Raw genomic sequence first — 19,175 nt, 5'->3', positions numbered from 1 at the left:
TATTGCCAAACAAGCACGTCCTTTCAAATTACTGCACATGTAGGAGTGCATAAAATCCAGTCGTATTCCAATGACTGAGTGTCGAGAAGTAAGATTTCACCAAATGTTTTGCAGGTTAGTTTAAGAACAGACTCATAAGACAAAGGCCTTTTCTCCACTTTTGTACCTTTCATTCATTTTATTTAAAGTGTTTTTTCTTTAAGACAGTGTATCACATGAAGTGAATTGATTATCTACTGGTTCCTCCTCTTTTACATAAACAGAGAAAAAACGACTGACAACACCAGTGAGTGCAGTTTCTGTCAGAAGCATATCAGTGTGACCTTTGCGTGGTTTCTTTGCTAATGGCACATACCAGTAATTAATGCTGTGGAACATTAATACGACCTTAGACACGTTTACTTTAATGTGCAGTGCTGTGAAAAAGTATTTTCCCCCTTTCTGATTTCTTTTCTTTCTTTTTTCTTTTTTGCATATTTGTCACAATTAGATGTTTCAGATGTTTTCAAATATTTTGCTTTTACATTTTGCAAAGATAACCTGAGTAAATGCAAAATCCTGTTTCTTAATGATGATTTCATTTATTAAGGCAGTCTATCCAAACCTACATGGCCTTGTGTAAAAATGATTTGCTCCCTTGACCTAATATTTAGAATTAGGAATTTAGAACTGCAGTCGAGCATTTGTAATAAGTGGCGATGACTCTTTGACATCACTGTGGAGGAATTTTGACCGGCCTGTGTAACCATCTCAATCTAATTTAAGTCTGGATTTTGACTAGGCCACTCCAAAATGTTATTTAATTTTGTTTTATTTTATTTTATTTTAGCCATTCAAGTGGCATTTAGCTTCACAAACCCCTTCAGGCTTTCCTGGTGCAGAGCAGAATTCATGGTTCCATCAATTACAGCAATAATTGACCAACACATTACCTCCACCCTGTTTGAGTGTTGGTCTGATGTTCTTTTTATGGCATGCTGTTAGTGTTAAGCCAGATGTAACAGGACCTTCCAAAAATGTTTAGCTTTTGTCTCATCAGTCCAGGATATCCACCAGATGGTGGATCCCCAAAACAAGCCTTTGTGTTCTGTTGAGTCAGCAGTTTCCCCGTGGAGCTCTGCTACGGATGCTGTTTTCACGCTTCTTATTGTTGAATCCCAAATTCTAATCTAATCTAATTGCATTTGGAGTCATTTTGGTAGACCAGGCCTCCCCTGAAAGTTTTCTCCATTTGTGGATAATGGATCTTGCTGGGGTTCTCTGGAGTCCCAGATCCATAGAAATGGCATTGTTGCCCTGTTCCAGACTGACAGATGTCAGTGACATTGTTTTGTGAATTGCATGTGTTGATTTTTTGAGAACTTTTAGCCTACTTCCTGTTCTCAGACAGCTTCTATTAAAGTGATTTCTTGATTTAGGAAGGGTAGTGGTAACCAGGGCTTGGTCGTGGCCAGTGAAAGTCAAATCAACTAAAAATGTGGTTAATCACCATTAATTCATGTCTGGGGAGGGCAATTACTTTTTCAACCTGGGCCTGGTTGGTTTGGTTATTTTTATCCCTTAATAAAAAAAATCATAATTTAAAAACTGCATTTTGTATTTAATTTTGTAATTTTTGTCTAATTAGTTATATTTTGGCAAATATCGCAAAAGAAAGAAAAATCTGTTTTTACAGCAATGTAATACTACTGATACAGCTCCTGCTGTTTGGACATTTATGCTGTAAAAAGTAATAATGGGATCGGTGCAGGTTGGAGCTGAAGAAGCGAGGGTGTGTGGCAGCAGCATATGGTCTCTTAGTAATTAATACACACCTCATTATTTCTTGAAGACAATAGATGGATAGCTAGAGTGGAGGTGACAATGAGTGGGGGCAGAAGAGGGTTGGGAGAGGGATGGAGAAGAAGATGATTCTCTTGTTTTTTCATTATATTAATTGTTCCCTCTTATTTTTATATATATATATATATATATATATACACACACACACCCACACACACACACATATATATCACAGTAGTTTTCAGTCTAAGTAAAGTTTTCAGGTTGTCTTTCAGTGGCCATCTAGTCACCATAGCAACCACAGAGCAGCAGGAGTCCACACTGGACTGTCTCTTTCTCTCTGTGTGTGCTCCATCTGTCTCTTCAGTTTGAATATGGAGTTGGTCTTTCTTCTCACCACTCTCTGTTCTCTCTGTGTTTTCTCTGCACCCAAATGCAGTGAAGAGGATTTCACTTTATTTCTTCACACCACCCTCGCCATGTGGTCTTGTTCATCCATCTCCTTGGCTCTCGCATAGCCCGTCTTCTCTCTGCGTCACGCTGTCTGTCTCTGCCTGTCAAAAGACAGTCCTGTGGCAGGGTGGTAGAAAGTTGGCAATCAAACCTCATGTGAAGTGTGCGGTTGCCAAACATATCAAAGCTCTGCACTGGAATATTCACGAGTCTCAGATAATCATGAGAGCGCCAAGCTTGTCTAAAGGGACAGGAATGGCCTATGTCATGCAAGACATTGCCCCTTATTAGTTTGTTTACATCTTACTTCAAACCGTCTTCCGGCAAAGGTCTCACTCTCTGAGGTTTTAGCATTCAGACGGGTTTAGGTCAGCATTTTGTGTTTAATCTCATTTATTCAGGCCTCCCAATTCTTTGCACAGCTGTTTATTACAAGACTTTGTCCAGTATATATGGTGCAGTGCAAACTGTGCACTCTGACCAAAAGCTGTGGTTGAACAACCACAAGATCAAAAGTAAAAGAAAAACCCAAAACAAAACGCAAGAAGGCTTATTTCAAAAGTAGCAAAAGAGACCGAAGGGATTTTTCATCAGCCATTAGCTATGGCGGTGTTGTACATCCTGAATAAAGTGTGGGTAGCAAACAAAGCGTTCTGGGTCATAATGTCATTTTCTGTTTGTTGCTATTAAAGGCAGAGGTCACCCACAGAAAAGAGGCAGTGGCTTGAAATATTCAGTTTTTTTTATGTATTTTCTGCAAAGAGAGAACATTTCAGCCGCCTTGTACCATTAGCTACCTGCCGTGTAACCCCAGGGCAGACCTTAACAAACAACCCCCCTGAAGCATGTAATTTACTGTGCATAGAGAAGCTCAGGGTACTTTTAGATTAATAGCGTGCTTAAGTTTGCAAAAGTACAAGCTGTACAAAAACATCTTGAGCAGTCATTTGGAGTTTAATAATAAAAAGGCTGTAATAATTAGCACCTTTCATGTTTTTAGTATTTTATTATTTACTGTAGTTTGAACACCTGATACTCACACTCAGCACACAATAGGCAAGGCAAGGCAAATTTATTTGTATAGCACAATTCAACAACAAGGTGATTCAAAGTGCTTTACAGAGACATTAGAAACAAAAACAAATAAAAAGCAATAAGATTTTGTTTGGCTCACAGGTAAATATCTGTTATTAAAGTCTTTCTGATGATGCACACTTAGAATAATTTCAGTGTGGAAACTATATGGATATTATTCTCATTTTCATTCATTTCAAACATCTGTTTCATCATAAGATAAAAGAGATAACTGATAACAAGTTTGATTTAATGTGACTTGTTCCTCTAAGAGAATCCAAACCATGAGAACATGATGCCCCCCCACAGCACAACAGAGACATCTGGTCTCCTCACTGTGGGACTTTTGAAAAACATTTTTTTTGTCAACCACTTGATATTTACAGGTTTATGGGTTTTAATTGGTTTTAATGATAATGTGCGTTGTGGCACTAGACAGTGGAGATTATTGTGGACTTCAGGAAGCACACAGCTCCACTCCCCCCCATCATCCTGACTGACACCCCCATCACCTCTGTGGACTCATTCCGCTTCCTGGGTACCACCATCACCCAGGACCTGAAGTGGGAGCCCACCATCACCTCCGTCATTAAGAAAGCCCAGCAGAGGATGTACTTCCTGAGGCAGCTGCAGAAATTCAACCTGCCAACATGGACGATGATGCAATTCTACACTGCAATCATCGAGTCCATCCTCACCTCCTCCATCACCGTGTGGTACCCTGGAGCCACTATCAGGGACAAACAGAGACTGCAGCGTGTTGCAGACTCCCATCTCCGCAGGACCTGTACACCTCCAGGACACTGGGGCGTGCAGCTCGGATCTCAGCTGACCCTTCTCACCCTGGACACAGTCTGTTTGAGGCAGGAGGCTCCGGTCCATTCGCACCAGAACCTCTCGCCATAAGAACAGTTTCTTCCCCTCTGCTGTTGAACACATGAACAATAACCGTATGACTGTCCCCACCACTAACACATGACCCTACGCTGTGTTCACTGCATCATTCCATGTTTGGCACTGATCACCACCTGCACTCATGTATATATCATGTATATATCTATCTACTTAGCACTTTTAATTCTTATTCTTATTTTTATTTTCATGTCTATTTAAGCGTAATTTATAACAGTATGTTTGCACTGAAGCACCGCAGCAATTTCCTAATGTTGTAAACCCGCTCAACATTTGGCAATAAAACCCTTTCTGATTCTGATTCTAAAATCTGTTCCTTCATGATTTTCTTTTATGATAGCTTTAATGAAATGAAACCATGAGAAGTTCACCCTGTCCTTCACAACTGCTCCTCACTCTGACTTGATTTAATCAAATTGTAAGACAGAGTGTCGAACGGCATACTAATGCTCCTCAGAAATTAACTGCTCTATTGAGAACCTTTGTCAGATAGGAATATGCCCGGTGTTATCGAGATGTGCAGTTGATCTGTCTGCTCACACCAGAGTTCAAGTTACACTGCATCACTGACCTCTCTACCCTGTTTTATCACTATCCCTGCTTTTTGCTTTGTTTCCCCACCTCTTTGTGTTTCTTTGACCTCAAACTTAATATCATTTTGTTCAATAACCAATCCTACGTGCCTTGCACTTTTCTTACATTCTCTTTAATCTTTCATCTGTCGCCCTTCCTGTCTTTTTTTTTCTCTGCAGGCATCAGAGCTGGGAATGCTGTCAGTCTACTACACTTACATCTTCACCTCTCTGGTAAGAAGACGGAAAATGGCGTGGGCGTAACATGTTGATTTCGAGCGCTGTATTAAAATAGTACTTTAATTGATGCTCCTGCCTTGAATGAGTGATTGAGTGGATAGAGCTCTGACAGAGAAATTGTAGAGCCTCGTTTAATCAGGGCTTTACAGGCAGTTTTTTTCTGCTCGTTTAATGTGACTGCAAATTGGAGACCAAGTACAGTTGCTATTCTGGCCTCACTCACTGGGTGAAGTGCACTTCTGGACCAAACAAATAAATATTACTAATTATTATAAGTCATACTGCTGCAACTGCTGGTGTTGTTTGTGCTGCCATTTGTCTTGTAATTATAATTGTAGAAAGCCAGACGGGACCTGTTGAACGAATGAGGAAGTCATCATCATTAGAGTCTTTCTTTGCTTTTTCTGATCAGTCTGGCTGTGACTCATCCATCCTTCCCTCCATTTGGCATTTTCGGGGGGCAAAATGTGGGGTCTCTCTCTCGACAAGTCATCGGTCTATCACATGGGTTGTCTTGCTGCTTTTAAAGCTGGACTTACCTTTTTCCACATGGATTTAATCCCATTGCATTACATACTGTGAAGTGCACAGTTGCTTACTTTGATTATTGTGTTACTTCATTACTAGGTGTTGTATACTGTTTACAGCCACACTGCCTTTAAAAGAGGTGACAGCAGCAAACAGAGAAAGAGCTGAGGAGGCAGCTAAAGTAAAGGCTTCCTCACAAAGATGCTTTCGAAGCAGTAACAGGCTAACAGCTGAATCATTATCACTGAAACGTCTAAGAGGCATTTCTTAAATATTTAATGTCCACTGGGCATGCTTAAAAACAAGCTTTTGCATATTTTGTTACATGTGCTAAAAATGAAAAGGAAGTAATGGCGTTTGGTCACATAAAGGTTAAGGGATCCGTGAAAGTTATAGGACGATCGTAACGAAAGCGGCTTGGAGAAAATTTGATGCTACAGTAAACTTAGAAGATAGCTGCTCCCTAATAGAAATTAATGAGGTTCAAAACACTTTGCTCTAATAGTGCTGTAGAGATTATTCATATCAAGCTGATTTATGACTCATTAGGAGTGGGCTGCTGCCATCTTCATGTTTTCCTCCACAGTCTTTGACATAGTCACTTCTCTTATTGTAACTCTCCTTTCTCTTCTCTCTTTGTTCAGCCTGCTTGTTTTTCTCTTGCCTCCACACCTCAATAAGATCATTGTCATCTGATTCTTCCTTTGTTGCGATCCACTTGCAGACTAGCAGGTCTGCTGCAGAGTGGAACAAAGCACAGATTCATGGCAGATACAAGATGATGACCACAACCACCCTCTTACTACCATTACCACCATTTTCTTTATAAAAAGAAAAGAAAAGAAGAAGAAGCAGCTATTGCTTAGTGACAGCATTGTTAATAGTTTCAGCATCATTAAAATGGTCAGCATCGTGCCCCTGGTGTCATAAAACGGGGCGTGTGGAAAACAGAGAGTGCAGGACTCAGCAGACACAACATAACTTAAAATCATTGCTTTTATCGTGCAGGCAAAAGAGTAACAGAAGCAGAATAGTAACTAACTAACTAACCAGAGTACCATAAACTATACACACCACGATGGAGGATGTGACACAATACAGAGAGAGGAGATTGGGGTAGAGTGGAAACGCCTGGGAACGCATCTGAATAGAATCTACCTGAAATGACTCAGGAACCAGAACTGACACTTGACAAATGCAAGATGGGACTATCAAAATAAAACACTAAGTAACACCCAGGCTAAGACATGTGAATTTGACAAGATAGAGAACACAGACGGCCATGTAGACAGAATGCAGACAGACCAAAAAAGACGCAGGACATCACTGGGGAGACCAAAGGTAAACAAACAATGAAACAAGACTAGGACAGACTGGAAATGAAAGCAGAACTAAAAATAAAACAAGAAAAAGTAACACTAGAAAATAAAATACTCAAGAATTAGAACATAAACGATCTTGTACCTTTAATGAAATAAATAACAAGTCCAGAAAAAATCTCGAAATACTGGGTTAAGGACCCAGGACCATGATACCTGTCAGGCTGAGATGTGATGCTGAAGCTGTAAGTGGAGAAAATAGAAGGACGTTTGTATCCTTAGATGTTGTAATAAGTGATTCATCCTATTTATTGTGCTCTTAATGGCCGTGCCGATTGCGCATTGTGTTCGTCACACACACATACACACACAAATAAAAACAACACAAAAGAGGACGAGAACAACTTCCATTATGTTCCATCGCACTTCATTTCATTGTGCCTGTTTTCCAATCTCACTGTGATAATACATTTCTAAAATAGCAATAATACGCTCAATGCTTGTGTTTTTTTTTTCATGTACTTTTTGAAGTATGCTGCCATTTCACAAAGCCGGCCTGTGGGGACGTGGAAATGAAAATGTTTATTTACACATCACGGTCAAAGTCGTTTCCAAGTCCAACAGTATTAATTATTTATATTTATAGTCTCAGATCACAGCAGCAGTAGCTGGCTTGATTTATTTAATTTTTTTTAAATACTATGAACTCAGGTTGATGAAGACACCAACAGCTTTTTCATTCTGCCTTCTCATTTTAAATAGTTTTGTCACCAGCATGTTTTATCACACATATCTAGTCTGCAATAAATAATAAAATGTAATATTGGGTTAATAGTCTGCTACTAAAAAATGAAAACAAAATTATAAGGAAAAGACCCAAAACATCTCTGTAGCTTACACACACTGACCTGCAAGATAAGTTGGATAGGTGCATAATTGTTCATATTATTATTATTATATTCATTCATCCACTTCATTAGGTACACCTTTCTACTACCCAGTCTCACCCCATTTGTCCTTTAAAGTGCATTAATTCTTTAGGGGTAGATGCAGCAAGGTGCTGGAATTCACTCAGTGCAGGTGTACCTAACAAAGTGGCTGGTGAGTAAATTTTCATATATTTCAATATGAGACTTATAAAAGAATAGACTGAGAAAATAGGTCATTCTTTTTTCACTGATGTTTGAGGAAAGGTGCATCAGTGTTATCCATCTTAATTCCTGGCTTGTTTCACTCTGGATTCTTTAAGTCTGCAGAATCTGCCGAACACATCCTTGATCCTTTCGTGGCGATCACAATGTCGGCAAGGCCTTGTGGTTTCTGTGAGTTTCCCCTCACTGTCAGCTAAGTAAATACATTAAGTCCACATTGACGAAGCAAGAATGTGACTGGTTTCACCAGGAAGAACGTCTCGAAAAAGTCTCACAGCAATAAAATCGCTACTTTAACAACTTTCTGGTTAAATTCACAGTAAAACATAATGCAGAGAAGTGTATCCAGGCAAGCATGTAATTGACACTGTATTTCAGATCCTTTGATTGTATTCCAAAAGACGGTCATATGATCATTTGGCTAGATTGTCCATCCCTAGTTGGCACATGAAACCCCAAAGGGAGCTGTAGATGATAAGTGCTTTTCATTTATAGCTTGTTTAATTTATTAAAAGTGAAATAACTTCTAAATATGTATTTTGGTGATAGCTCTTGAACCACAGGCACATGTGAAGCAAGACAGATGATAAAGATAATTGTGGTAGAGTCAGTAATATCTGGTATGTATGTACAGGTGGTATGTTCATGTTCATGGGTGTGAGAATGCACAGCGTATATGTGTGTACTCTCCTAATTATCTAAAAATAATATCCAAACATCATCTGTACCACTTTTTGTTAACCCTCAGCCGTAAAAAGCTGATGGAGTATTTCTAAATTGAAATCATTTGTGCGTCTACTTAAAATCTCAAATGTTTTGAAATCTCAGTGATCTCGACCTCAAGGTTATGAGGTCGAGAGCAGGTCAGGTTTTTTGAAAAACCAGTAAATGAAATGACTCAAAAAGGAAGTCAGCTAGGACTTGAACAGTCATACAATAGGTGCATTTACTAAAAATCTTGGACAAGTTTCAGTCCCAGTGGCCTTGACCTCGAGGTCAGAGGTCAACTTGTGATGATTTCATTCATTTTTAATCAAACATAAGCTGAGGGCAGTTTTTACTGACTGCATGTGTTTGATATGCTGCACTGGCAGCTTTATGTTTTTGAACTCTTCATCCATAAAAACATTCACTCAAGCCTCAAAGACCAAGGTCACAAATCATATTTTTGGCGATAACTCAAGAACTTAATTATGACAATATTACACACAGATGTAAAATATGATAAAACGATGAAGCAATGACATTTTATCTCCAAACGTTGAAAAGTCAACAACTGAGGCCTGATAATACTGGCAGAGGCATACAACCATGAGTGAATTAGCAACAGCTTTTTTATGGCGATGGCCTTAGATTCTGGTGATCTTTAGTTATCCTGTGCAGGCAGATCGTTTCACCCACTGATGATACTTGAAATTATGCAAAAACAAAAGCAAAGTTCAAATGTGTCGCTAACCTAGAACGTAATCTAAAACTGTGTCTCTCGAATGGGAACATTTAATATGTCTTTTGATCAAAAGAACATCTAATCTGTCTAAATTGCTGTCAAGAGTTTTCAGTTTGGTTATGCGCATAATTGCACGGTGGAGCAAGTGAAAGTTAATCAGAGGGCTTGCAGTTTTGTGTCAAGTGAAAAGCAGTTGCTCAGAGTAATGCTGAACATAGAGTTGGGCATTTTTTAAATAGCCTCCCCCTTTCCTCCTCTCACATGGCCACTTGATCCAGGTGGGACTCTCTGCTAGTATAATAAACTATATGACTCAAGCACATTATTGTTACTGTGTTAAAATGTGCTTACGCTGAAGGATCTTTCTAAAGGTTTTTTTAATTTATCGTGCATCTTATGCAGTAAATACATTAACATGCTGGCACAATCATCGCAAATACATAACATACAATTAAGGGCCCTGAATTTCCAGCCAGAGTCCCTCCTCATTACCATCACCCAGCTTCCACAGTGCACCTCTTAGGTGTTTCAGGCATGTGTATCTGGAAGCAGGCCCAGAGGCAGACCCAAAACACATTGGGGAGGTCTCTTGGCTGACTTCAGAATGGCTTGGATAATGGATGGATGGGTACCTAATACCATTCTTCTCCCTAAGTTTCTAAACCAATAAAAAAAACAGATGAAAAAGACAAGCAAATGTCCCCAGTCCTGTCTGGTTCACAAACTGATGCATGTTGCAGAGGGATGATTCAATTTAGAACGAGCATTCATTTACAAGTCATATTTAAGATACCCGAATGAAACACTGTGTACTTAAATTCAAACATTCATCATTACCTCCACAAAGAGGATCACATGATGGGTTTTGGTTTGCATGTCCGTCCATTAGCAGGAGCTCGGCCAACCTTAGAAGTGATGTAAAGAAGTTATTCTTTTCCACAGTGAGATTGGCAAATCTGACATTTTTTGCTATATCTTTGTGAATTCTGGGATTCGTTTATATGCGTGCTGTGAAGGAATTATCTTGAGCTCTGTTTGAGGTACTGCATGCAGTCTTGGTCTGCTCTTGTTATTACAATTGATTGTAAATGTATGGATTTCTAAAGAAGGCCATGCAAGATTAATTATGCATGTTTTAACAATGTTTAATGCAATTATGCCATTGTAGTTGTTAATTGTTTAAATTATTGCTCTGGAACTCCACAGTTCCCTCACAAATTGGTTAGTCCCATAAATCGGAGTCGTCCTTAAATTTCCCATTCATTTGGCGTCTGCTCTCTCCCTCTCCTCTTTCTTTCCATTCAGCTCCTTTTGTCTCTTTATTTTGTCCAACCATTCCCTGCTTCTGTCTTCCTCCTCTGCTGACAGTTCATTTGTATCTGGTCCTGACATCCCTGACTAACGACCTGCCAGACTGCTCCCCTGCCTAATCTGTTTTCCCTGAATCATCATCTCAAGACGCTCATCAACGTCTTCACGCAGCTACCCATCACGAGGGGAGGGTTTGTCATGCCTACTTAAGGATTTGACTGTCTTCACTCTTTGTTTTGACTTTGTTTGGTTTATTCTGTTTCGAGCTGAGGTTATTAATCTAGAGTGAGGAATTAAGGAAGGAAGAAGTGGTACAGATGCTCCTTTCCCCCCCTTATCATCATCATCAAGTAGAATTATTGTACTGCATTCTGGTGAACGCAGCCTGATGTTTCCAGCTATGCAATGTACACTCTAAGAACTAAAACTGATAATTACTTAAATATTTTGGTGCAACACTTTTACACTCAAAAATAATGAGTAAATGCAAAAACAATCACATCTCTTAAATACACCTTATTAATTGAGTAAATCCAACTAAAATGGAATAAGTTGTTATGAACAATTAAAGATGTTACAGTAACATACAAAATTGAGTAAATACAATTGAAAATCTAAGTTAAAACAACAGTAACCAAAAGTTCAAACTACATAAAATATTAATTAGGAAATGCTGAAATGCTTGGCACATTTAACCTACACCATTACAATTATTTGTTTTTAAATAATGGTGCAATTTACTTAATATTTTTAAGTTAATTTAAGCAAAAACGTTAATTACAATTAAGTGTTTATTTTATTTATACACACACACACACACACACACACACACACACACACACACACACACACACACACACACACACACACACACAGGAAAAAAGAACCACGTCAATTCAACATTGTTCACAATGATTTATTTTAAACAGCTTTTTTGTGAATCACACATTTAGCAGATTCCTTCTCTGAACACAGTGAGCTGAAATCTGTTCTACATTCAGTGGATAAAACTTGGATAAAATTTCAGTCACAACAGCCTTATATAATAAAATTGCATCCAAATTGGCATGCTTGATAAAACTCTGTAAAACTGGCATATTGATGCTAACAACAAGAAAAATGTACCTGCCATACAAAGAATAAAAGTGGCTCAAGTGAACGCAGTGCTTTACCTTTTCAGAAAAGGTCAAATGACAAAAATAAAATTAAGATCCCAAAAAGATATAAATCCTGAAAAAAAAAACCATTTGCACTGTGACATAGTTTTTGAACATCTTATTTTGATTCCAAAAAATTGGGAAGATTATAACTAAAGAGTGACCAAAAAACATCCATAATGATACTCTACCATTTACACCTTAATGTGAATCTGGAAAGTTAATACAAAAACACAGTTTATGGTACAAACATTATTTATGAACAGGAATGTCAAAACAATGTAATGTCGCAACTGAACCTTTTGATGAGCATTACATGTCACTTAACAAGTCTAACACTTTAAGAACAGCCCTGTGAAATTTTGTCTACAATGAACAGAGGTCATTTTTCAGTCTTTGAACCTTGACAGAAAGGTTTCCTGGATCCAGCTCCATGAACACTTTTCGAAATGCTTCAAATGTGCATTTGAAATTCTTGGGGTATTTCAGATCCAGAGCATAGCACAGTCCCAAAAGATAGCAACAGGCTTTGCTCAGATTCCCAAGTTTGCCCAGAACAGTAACGCCTTCAATAACAATACCCACATCAGTAGGTTCGCCTGACCTGTCTTGATTCTGCAGCAGGTAAATCTTCATCACCTCCTCAGCCAAAGCCTCTTCAACAAAGACAGCATCAGCACCGTCCTTTAAAAAGAGAAACAACTGTTTTAAGCTCACATATTTCCAAACATTGAAACAAAAAGTTTCATTTGTATGACATCACCGGTACTCATAATATGTAGACACTGTGCTCCAAAATCTTATAGCAATAGCAAATGCAAATGCTATTCTTTTGTATGCTTTGAAGTGTTTTTTTTTCTTTAGAACAGTATCTTAAAACTTTTCTATGATCTCACAAGCTAAAATAAACTACCGTAATTGTCGGGCTATAAGCCGCTACTTTTTGCACCAGCTTTGAACCCTGCGGCTTTTAGTCAGGTGCGGCTTTTCTCTGGATTGTCCATGATTTTTGTCATATCGTAAGATTTGTTTTGTTTGTTCCGCTGTTGCCTGGCGGAAGGGCATGTGATCAGACACACAGTATCGGGGTTCAAGAGTGGTATGTTGGTCACATGTCCATCCGCCAGGCAACACAGTGCCGTACAAGTAGCGCGAAAAACAAACTTCAAAGTAGCGCTACGCGTTCAGCGGGAGGTGTGGATGACGAGCGGTGATAAACTTGCGAAAAGCAAGTTATGCTCAATTCCACCGGTGGATTCTGACAGCGTGGAAAAGTGTGAAAACATCCATGATCACCAACGGATTTGAAGGGCTGGACTGTTGCATGATGGAGAGGAGGACACCGCCACGGCCCTTCTGAGGGTGTTCGACTCTGACACTGACAATGAGGATTTCTTTGGTTTTGAAAGTGACAACGAAGGAGAGAAGCGGAGAGTGGATGACGAAGCCATCCTGAGCCTGTTCGTTTCCGACACTGGAGAAGAGGACTTTGGTGGTTTCAGTGCGCAGGAAGAAGAGAAAGATGGTGGTGAATGACTGACTTTTCTTCTTGTTAAAGCCGTGTCGCTGCACCTGAGCCTAAAAGGTAGTCTGAATCTATTTTTCTGGTGTGCTGCAGGTTATTGTTATGTACTACATTTGTTACTCATTTATGAAGCACAGTACATGTGTCCTACTTGTAATTACCGCTACTTGTACATATACCTAAAAAGTTATGCAAATATGTACCCATAACTTGTTTTTCAAGATATTAATAAAAGGGGTGTGTCTCCAAACAGCCATCTCTTTCCTGACAATTCCCTTTGTGCATATTCTCTTACATATGATAAGTCAACATTGAAACACCTGCGGCTTTTGGTCAGGTGCGGCTAATGTATGTACAAACCAGGATTTTCCCCTGATTTTAGCTTGTGCGGCTAATATTCAGGTGCGCTTTGTAGTCCGGGAAATACGGTACTAATATTCCTAAAACAGATTTATTGCACCAACCTCAAAGGTTTTGATTAAGGCACTTGGATCCTCTCCCAGATGGTCAATGAAACATCTGATGACGACTTCTCGTTTTTTCTCGATGGAATTTCCACTCTGTAAAACAGGAAGTCTCAACTGAGGCAAAATTTGCACATTTAAAACATGACTTACCATTTCTAGCTTAAACATAACTATTTTTTTTCTGTTGTTGACCTGTTTTCACACCCACCATCAAGGTAAGAACACCTGTGGAGCTAAAATATTGAACAGAAACCTAAGAAAAGCCGTTTTTAGTGGAAGGGCCTCTTCAATGCTGTGTTGGAACGTTTTTGTGGTTAGAAAATGCAATCTTCCTTACCTGAAGCAGAAGGTTTAACTGTGCCCTGTGGCGTTGTCCAGCAGCACCTTTCTTGGCTTGAAACAAGGACAGGAGTTTGGATGAATACAAGTCCAACGATGACATGAACTTTGGTTCAAGGTTCAGGGTCGTGATCCTATGAAACGCTGCACTGACCTGGATGGGAGAGGACAAAAAATCTGAAGGCCAAAATTCTGATTCAATCAAAAAAAATAAATAAAAAAATAAAAATCTACCATTTTTTGCAACCTGGACCTTATTTTCTAACATGCAAAAGATTAATTTACACATCCAGACATAAATCCATATAAGTGGAGTTGTTCAGTATGCAGACTAAACCCTCAACATAAAGTATTATCTTCCACTAAGCTTCTAAATTTTATGTTATGAATTGCTTGCACTATTTCCCTGTGAGATTGTATAATCTTAGAGGGACGAGGCGGAGCCAGGTTGCCCTCTGAACCATCGTCTGCCAGGCAGCGATGCGAGAGGAACACACCGCTGAAGTGGCGCACATATTCAGAATCGTGTCAGCGGCTTTACAGAGAAAGCCTTTCAGCTCCTCTGGCAGCTCTGCTTCCTCCACCTTCCTGGAGATGACAAACGCTAGCAAATCAGTGTTGTTAGTCAATGCAGCTGACTGAACAGTGCATTGATGTGCGCGATCAGTGAACCTTGCTATCAGCTGGTCAAGTTTGGCGGGATGGGCCGGTCGCTGTCCAACGACCTTGGTCATTTTGGTGCCGAAAACTGAAGCGAGGCTCGGCTCCAGAGGGGGAACAGGCGGAAAACTCCGGTCTGTGAAGCCCTCTGTGAAGCCCTAGGTAGAGACCGGCGCTCTAATCTTCGCTGGCTCTGCTGCTGCCTCAGAGAGGTTGGTCATCATCCCTGGGAACTGAGGCCAGATGGGATCTGGGCAACGAGAGTGAGTGGAGCCATACCTTCCCGCCAGATCATGGCCTGTATTTATATAGCGCTTTACTAGTCCCTAAGGACCCCAAAGCGCTTTACATATCCAGTCATCCACCCATTCACACACACATTCACACACTGGTGATGGCAAGCTACATTGTAGCCACAGCCACCCTGGGGCGCACTGACAGAGGCGAGGCTGCCGGACACTGGCGCCACCGGGCCCTCTGACCACCACCAGTAGGCAACGGGTGCCCAAGGACACAACGACTGTCCAAGCCGGGGCTCGAACCGGCAACCTTCCGATTACAAGGCGAACTCCCAACTCTTGAGCCACGATCATCAGATGGGGGTGGAGCAGGCTGAGGGACGGGAAGTTCCTTCTCACCAGCTGCCTCCTGGATGATGCCAGGCAGATCCAGGAGCAGCGCACCAACAACTGGGAGCGGCGTCCTTGCCGACATGTGAAGGCCAGGGGTGGATGAGCGTCGGCTCATCCACCCTTCTGTCACCAGGCTGCCCAGCTGGGAGGCAGTGGAGCTGCCACCACTGCCGTTTTCCTCACGGTGGGTGGAATCATCCAATTCCGGCCCACCATCGAAGAACTCGATGGCTTCTTCCAGCGAGTGCCTCTCTTAGTGGGAACGCCTCCTCAGCATCAGCCTTGAAAAAGGCTGACCTCCGCTGCTTTTCCTCTGGCGGGAGGAGCTAACAGGAGCAGCAATAGGATTAAGGTGTGAGGGCAAGGTCCGCATGGTGAGGACCGAGGCAGCCCACGCAGACGGCATGTCGGTCATACGACATGATGTAGCCGGTCTGGCAGGATGGACACAGACGGATGGTCTCGCTGGACATCTTCTGGCTGGCTGAAGAAAAACGGTAGAGCCGATTTCCTGGTCTCACCGTAACTTATACTAGACCAGGGTGAGACCCACACAGCAGGTGGGCGTGGACTAAAATACTTCAGTGCTGCGCGCACAAGGGGAATACCCACTTAAAGGGCTGCGCCTATACTCATGGTGACACTGGATGACAGGCCATGAACTCATCAATATATTTACCGAACTGAAAAATTCTCAAAATTTAGATTTGGCATTTGTATGACTAAAATAACCCACCACAAAACCAGTATAAATATTTAGGTGGTATCACCATCCACTACTCAGCTTGTATAAAACAATATCATATCCTTCCAAAATTTAACACATCAAGTCCTCTGAGTAAAATTACCTGCTTTACTTTGTAGTTGATGCAGATTTTTTTCCTGGTGGTGAAGATGGTGCTGAAAAAATACAAATCAAAACTTTATCATTACAAAACATGTCACTGAGTAATCTGCCATAACACCAATCTCTTATAAGAAAGTTTAGCTTGGATTGAAATAAACATTTATTTATGTAAATTGGGAGTAACTAGGCAAGGCAAGGCAAATTTATTTGTATAGCACAATTCAACAACAAGGTGATTCAAAGTGCTTTACAGAGAAACAAAAACAAATAAAAAGCATGATTTAAGATTGATTAAAGCAAGCAAACAAACTAACTAACAAACAAAACAGTATATAAAATCAAAACATAAAATCACAACAGTAGATAAAATCAGTAGTTAAATGTAAGTTTTGAAATTTAAGCTTAAAAGTGTGGATTTGGTGCTTTATTCAAATGCAGCAGAGAATAGGTGAGTCTTCAACCTGGATTTAAATAAACTGAGTGTTTCTGGAACTATACTATACTAACTATATACTAACTATACTGGAAATGATGGTACTTTTGGCTTGACCAAAAGGACCAAAGTTTTTTTTTTTTTCATTATTTTCTGGGATCTGAAAGGAAGTAGGGCCCCCAGTCTAAATTTACTTAAGGCCCCATAGTACTTTGGACCGGCCCTGGATGAGGTAATCTGCTGACCCGGGCGGTCCTGTCAGCGTTCTCTCAAAAACTGGCCCTGTTCGGGACAAAGCTGAAAGCAGCGTCTTATATGCTCTGAAAGACCCCACATAGAACAAGAAAGCTAAGCAGCATGGTTGCTGCTATGAACTGTTCCGCGGGCAGGTCTTCTTAGTTACCAAAGCCATTGGTGACATCTGTTCATCTCCTCCTGAACAACCTGACAGAGTGAGTCAGGCCGCGTGACTACCGCAGCTCCCGCACCGCGACTCAACAGGGCCATTTTCTAGAAATGTCTGAGCACACCTGCTTTCACGTGGTTCCTAAAATGCCCCCAATTAAACGGTCAGGTCGCTGGTACCGGGACATTCCGGTCAAATTACCCGGAACGCAGATAGCGACTCAGAACGTAAAAGGATAAAAGGGTGCGGTTTCCCGCCGCCTTGACTGGAAGACGGGTTGAAAACTTAAATTAACGTGCACAAACACGCTGCGAAAAGTGAGCCACCATGACAAACGCTTTCTTCAGAACATGTTATAAAAGAACGGTGTGGATAAAGACAGCTAATGTAAGAATGGTCACTTACCTGAAAACGTTACCAAGTCTGCAGTGGATGTGTGTCTGTCTCGTTCAACGTGCAGAAAATCTCCCATGAGGCCATGCTCCTCGCGTGCGGTACATGCCAAAGGTCATTAGTCTTACTCAAAGTTTTAAGTTAGTATTGGGGGACAAAATTATATTGATTTTTGAACCATTAATAATTAAAGTTAAAGACAATGATAAGTATGAATACCAGTGTCTCAGTTATTATGAGTACTTTCTATGAGATATATTGAGTAGATTTAAATAATGCACCCTGTGTTTCAAATACAGAATTTTTTCTTTTAAATAAACTTGAACAAAAGAGCTCAGTTCAACTCAAAAACTGGTGTTGAAAATTTAAGCATTCTTTTCAGTATTTTCAACTCAAGATAACACTTTTGTGATTTTCAAAGATTTAATCAAGGTCATCTAACTTAGAATTATAATGATATTTACTAAGCCCCTGAATAATTTTTTAGGGTGTACAATTCAAATGTATGAAAGCAACATGAGTTGTTTCCATCGTGCTTCTCAGCTATTGCTCTTTGTTTGCTAATCTGCATTACTTATAAATGGCAACCGTCCATGTGCCTGTAAGTTCTATTTGGAGATTAGAAATGTGAAAGAGTGGCCATTCATTGACTATTCAGTAGCGCTAATGATATTCGCAGGATGCTGCCTGATGTACAAGGGTCTTTTTTCTTCTTCTTTGTTCATCTTTGTCTCTTTGTTCAAAGCCATAACAATTTAGATATTACCACCTCAAATTAGCTTCTGAAACATGCTGCTCACTGCATTAATGTTACTCTGTGATTTCAGAGACTCTGGTCCTGGATAATGTAGTGTTTAATCTAGGAACACAAATTCCCTTTAGTTGATGGTGAATTAGACACACAGGTGATGAGGTGGAAAAGGCACATGGGCATCACTCAGAGAGTATCAAAAATTGTTTCTTTTACTTTACGCGATAAAGCTCTCCGTGCCAGTTTATTTTCCACACTCCCCATTAAGTCCACTAAATACCAGCTGTTAATATCCTGAGCCTTAATTGTCAGAGCTAATAGAAATCTTGGCCCTTGGGTCACAGTGAGTGGAGAGATTTAAAGAAAAACATGATTCATGGAAAGGGTGGGAAACCGTAGAGCTCCGCGGGGCTTTCACGGCTTCTCTCTGTGAAAAAGACGACTTTGTGGTTCATGGATCGCGAGTGGCCGGCATCATGCAGCTCCTTCATCTTGCACGTAATGGAGCACGCACGCACACAGCTCATGCACGTGCACATTACAATCTGATCGGCGCATGCACGCAGACGGTCAAAACAACCAAGAAGTGCACGAATCCACTTAGGCGCACACATTTGCCGACACACACACGTAGCCCGCAGCCCCAGCCCCGCTCCTTGGCTTCCATCTGGGTGATTTGTGTCCCGCGATCCAGGCTACTCTGCACGATTGAATAAATCACATCAGGTTGGGAGTGACTCATCGCATGTTGACGGGGCGCCTAATGTCATTTGAAG

The 19,175-nt window shown here is 40.6% G+C and overlaps 2 protein-coding genes across 4 annotated transcripts in view; one reads left to right on the top strand and one right to left on the bottom strand.

The window, feature by feature from the left end:
- Window positions 1-19,175, top strand: part of grik4 (glutamate receptor, ionotropic, kainate 4) — a 378,192-nt gene that overhangs the window by 276,133 nt on the left and 82,884 nt on the right. For both annotated transcript variants that reach the window (XM_085243381.1, XM_085243380.1), the window contains exon 8: window positions 4,974-5,027. In XM_085243381.1, coding sequence (XP_085099507.1) covers window positions 4,974-5,027 — 54 coding nt within the window. The remainder of the gene's footprint in view (window positions 1-4,973; window positions 5,028-19,175) is intronic.
- Window positions 11,680-17,698, bottom strand: LOC146559687 (uncharacterized). 2 transcript variants are annotated; one of them, XM_085244793.1, is made up of 5 exons: window positions 17,661-17,698; window positions 16,418-16,469; window positions 14,276-14,431; window positions 13,936-14,031; window positions 11,680-12,630 (listed from the first exon to the last, which is right to left on the bottom strand). In XM_085244793.1, the coding sequence occupies exons 3-5, from the start codon at window positions 14,378-14,380 to the stop codon at window positions 12,313-12,315; spliced, it is 519 nt and encodes a 172-aa protein (XP_085100919.1). In that variant the 5' UTR covers window positions 14,381-14,431; window positions 16,418-16,469; window positions 17,661-17,698; the 3' UTR covers window positions 11,680-12,312. The 2 variants fall into 2 exon arrangements, with proteins under 2 accessions (XP_085100919.1, XP_085100918.1); XM_085244792.1 differs by lacking the exons at window positions 16,418-16,469; window positions 17,661-17,698 and having other exon boundaries at window positions 14,276-14,880.

Source organism: Mchenga conophoros, linkage group LG14, assembly GCF_057382185.1.
Source record: "Mchenga conophoros isolate Kocher_MC1m ecotype Shallow Benthic linkage group LG14, M_conophoros_male_GT1.1, whole genome shotgun sequence".
NCBI lineage: Eukaryota > Metazoa > Chordata > Actinopteri > Cichliformes > Cichlidae > Mchenga > Mchenga conophoros.
Note: the sequence above shows the minus strand (reverse complement) of the source record. Positions and strands in the feature narration are given on the sequence as shown.

Excerpts from the sequence above, each read along its gene's own strand:
- LOC146559687 (XM_085244792.1), bottom strand. The coding sequence starts at position 14,566 with ATGTGTAAATTAATCTTTTGCATGTTAGAAAATAAGGTCCAGGTTGCA. Across the intron at positions 14,032-14,275 it reads AGTTAAACCTTCTGCTTCAG|AGTGGAAATTCCATCGAGAA; the intron begins GTAAGGAAGATT and ends CCTGTTTTACAG. Across the intron at positions 12,631-13,935 it reads CCTTAATCAAAACCTTTGAG|GACGGTGCTGATGCTGTCTT; the intron begins GTTGGTGCAATA and ends CTCTTTTTAAAG.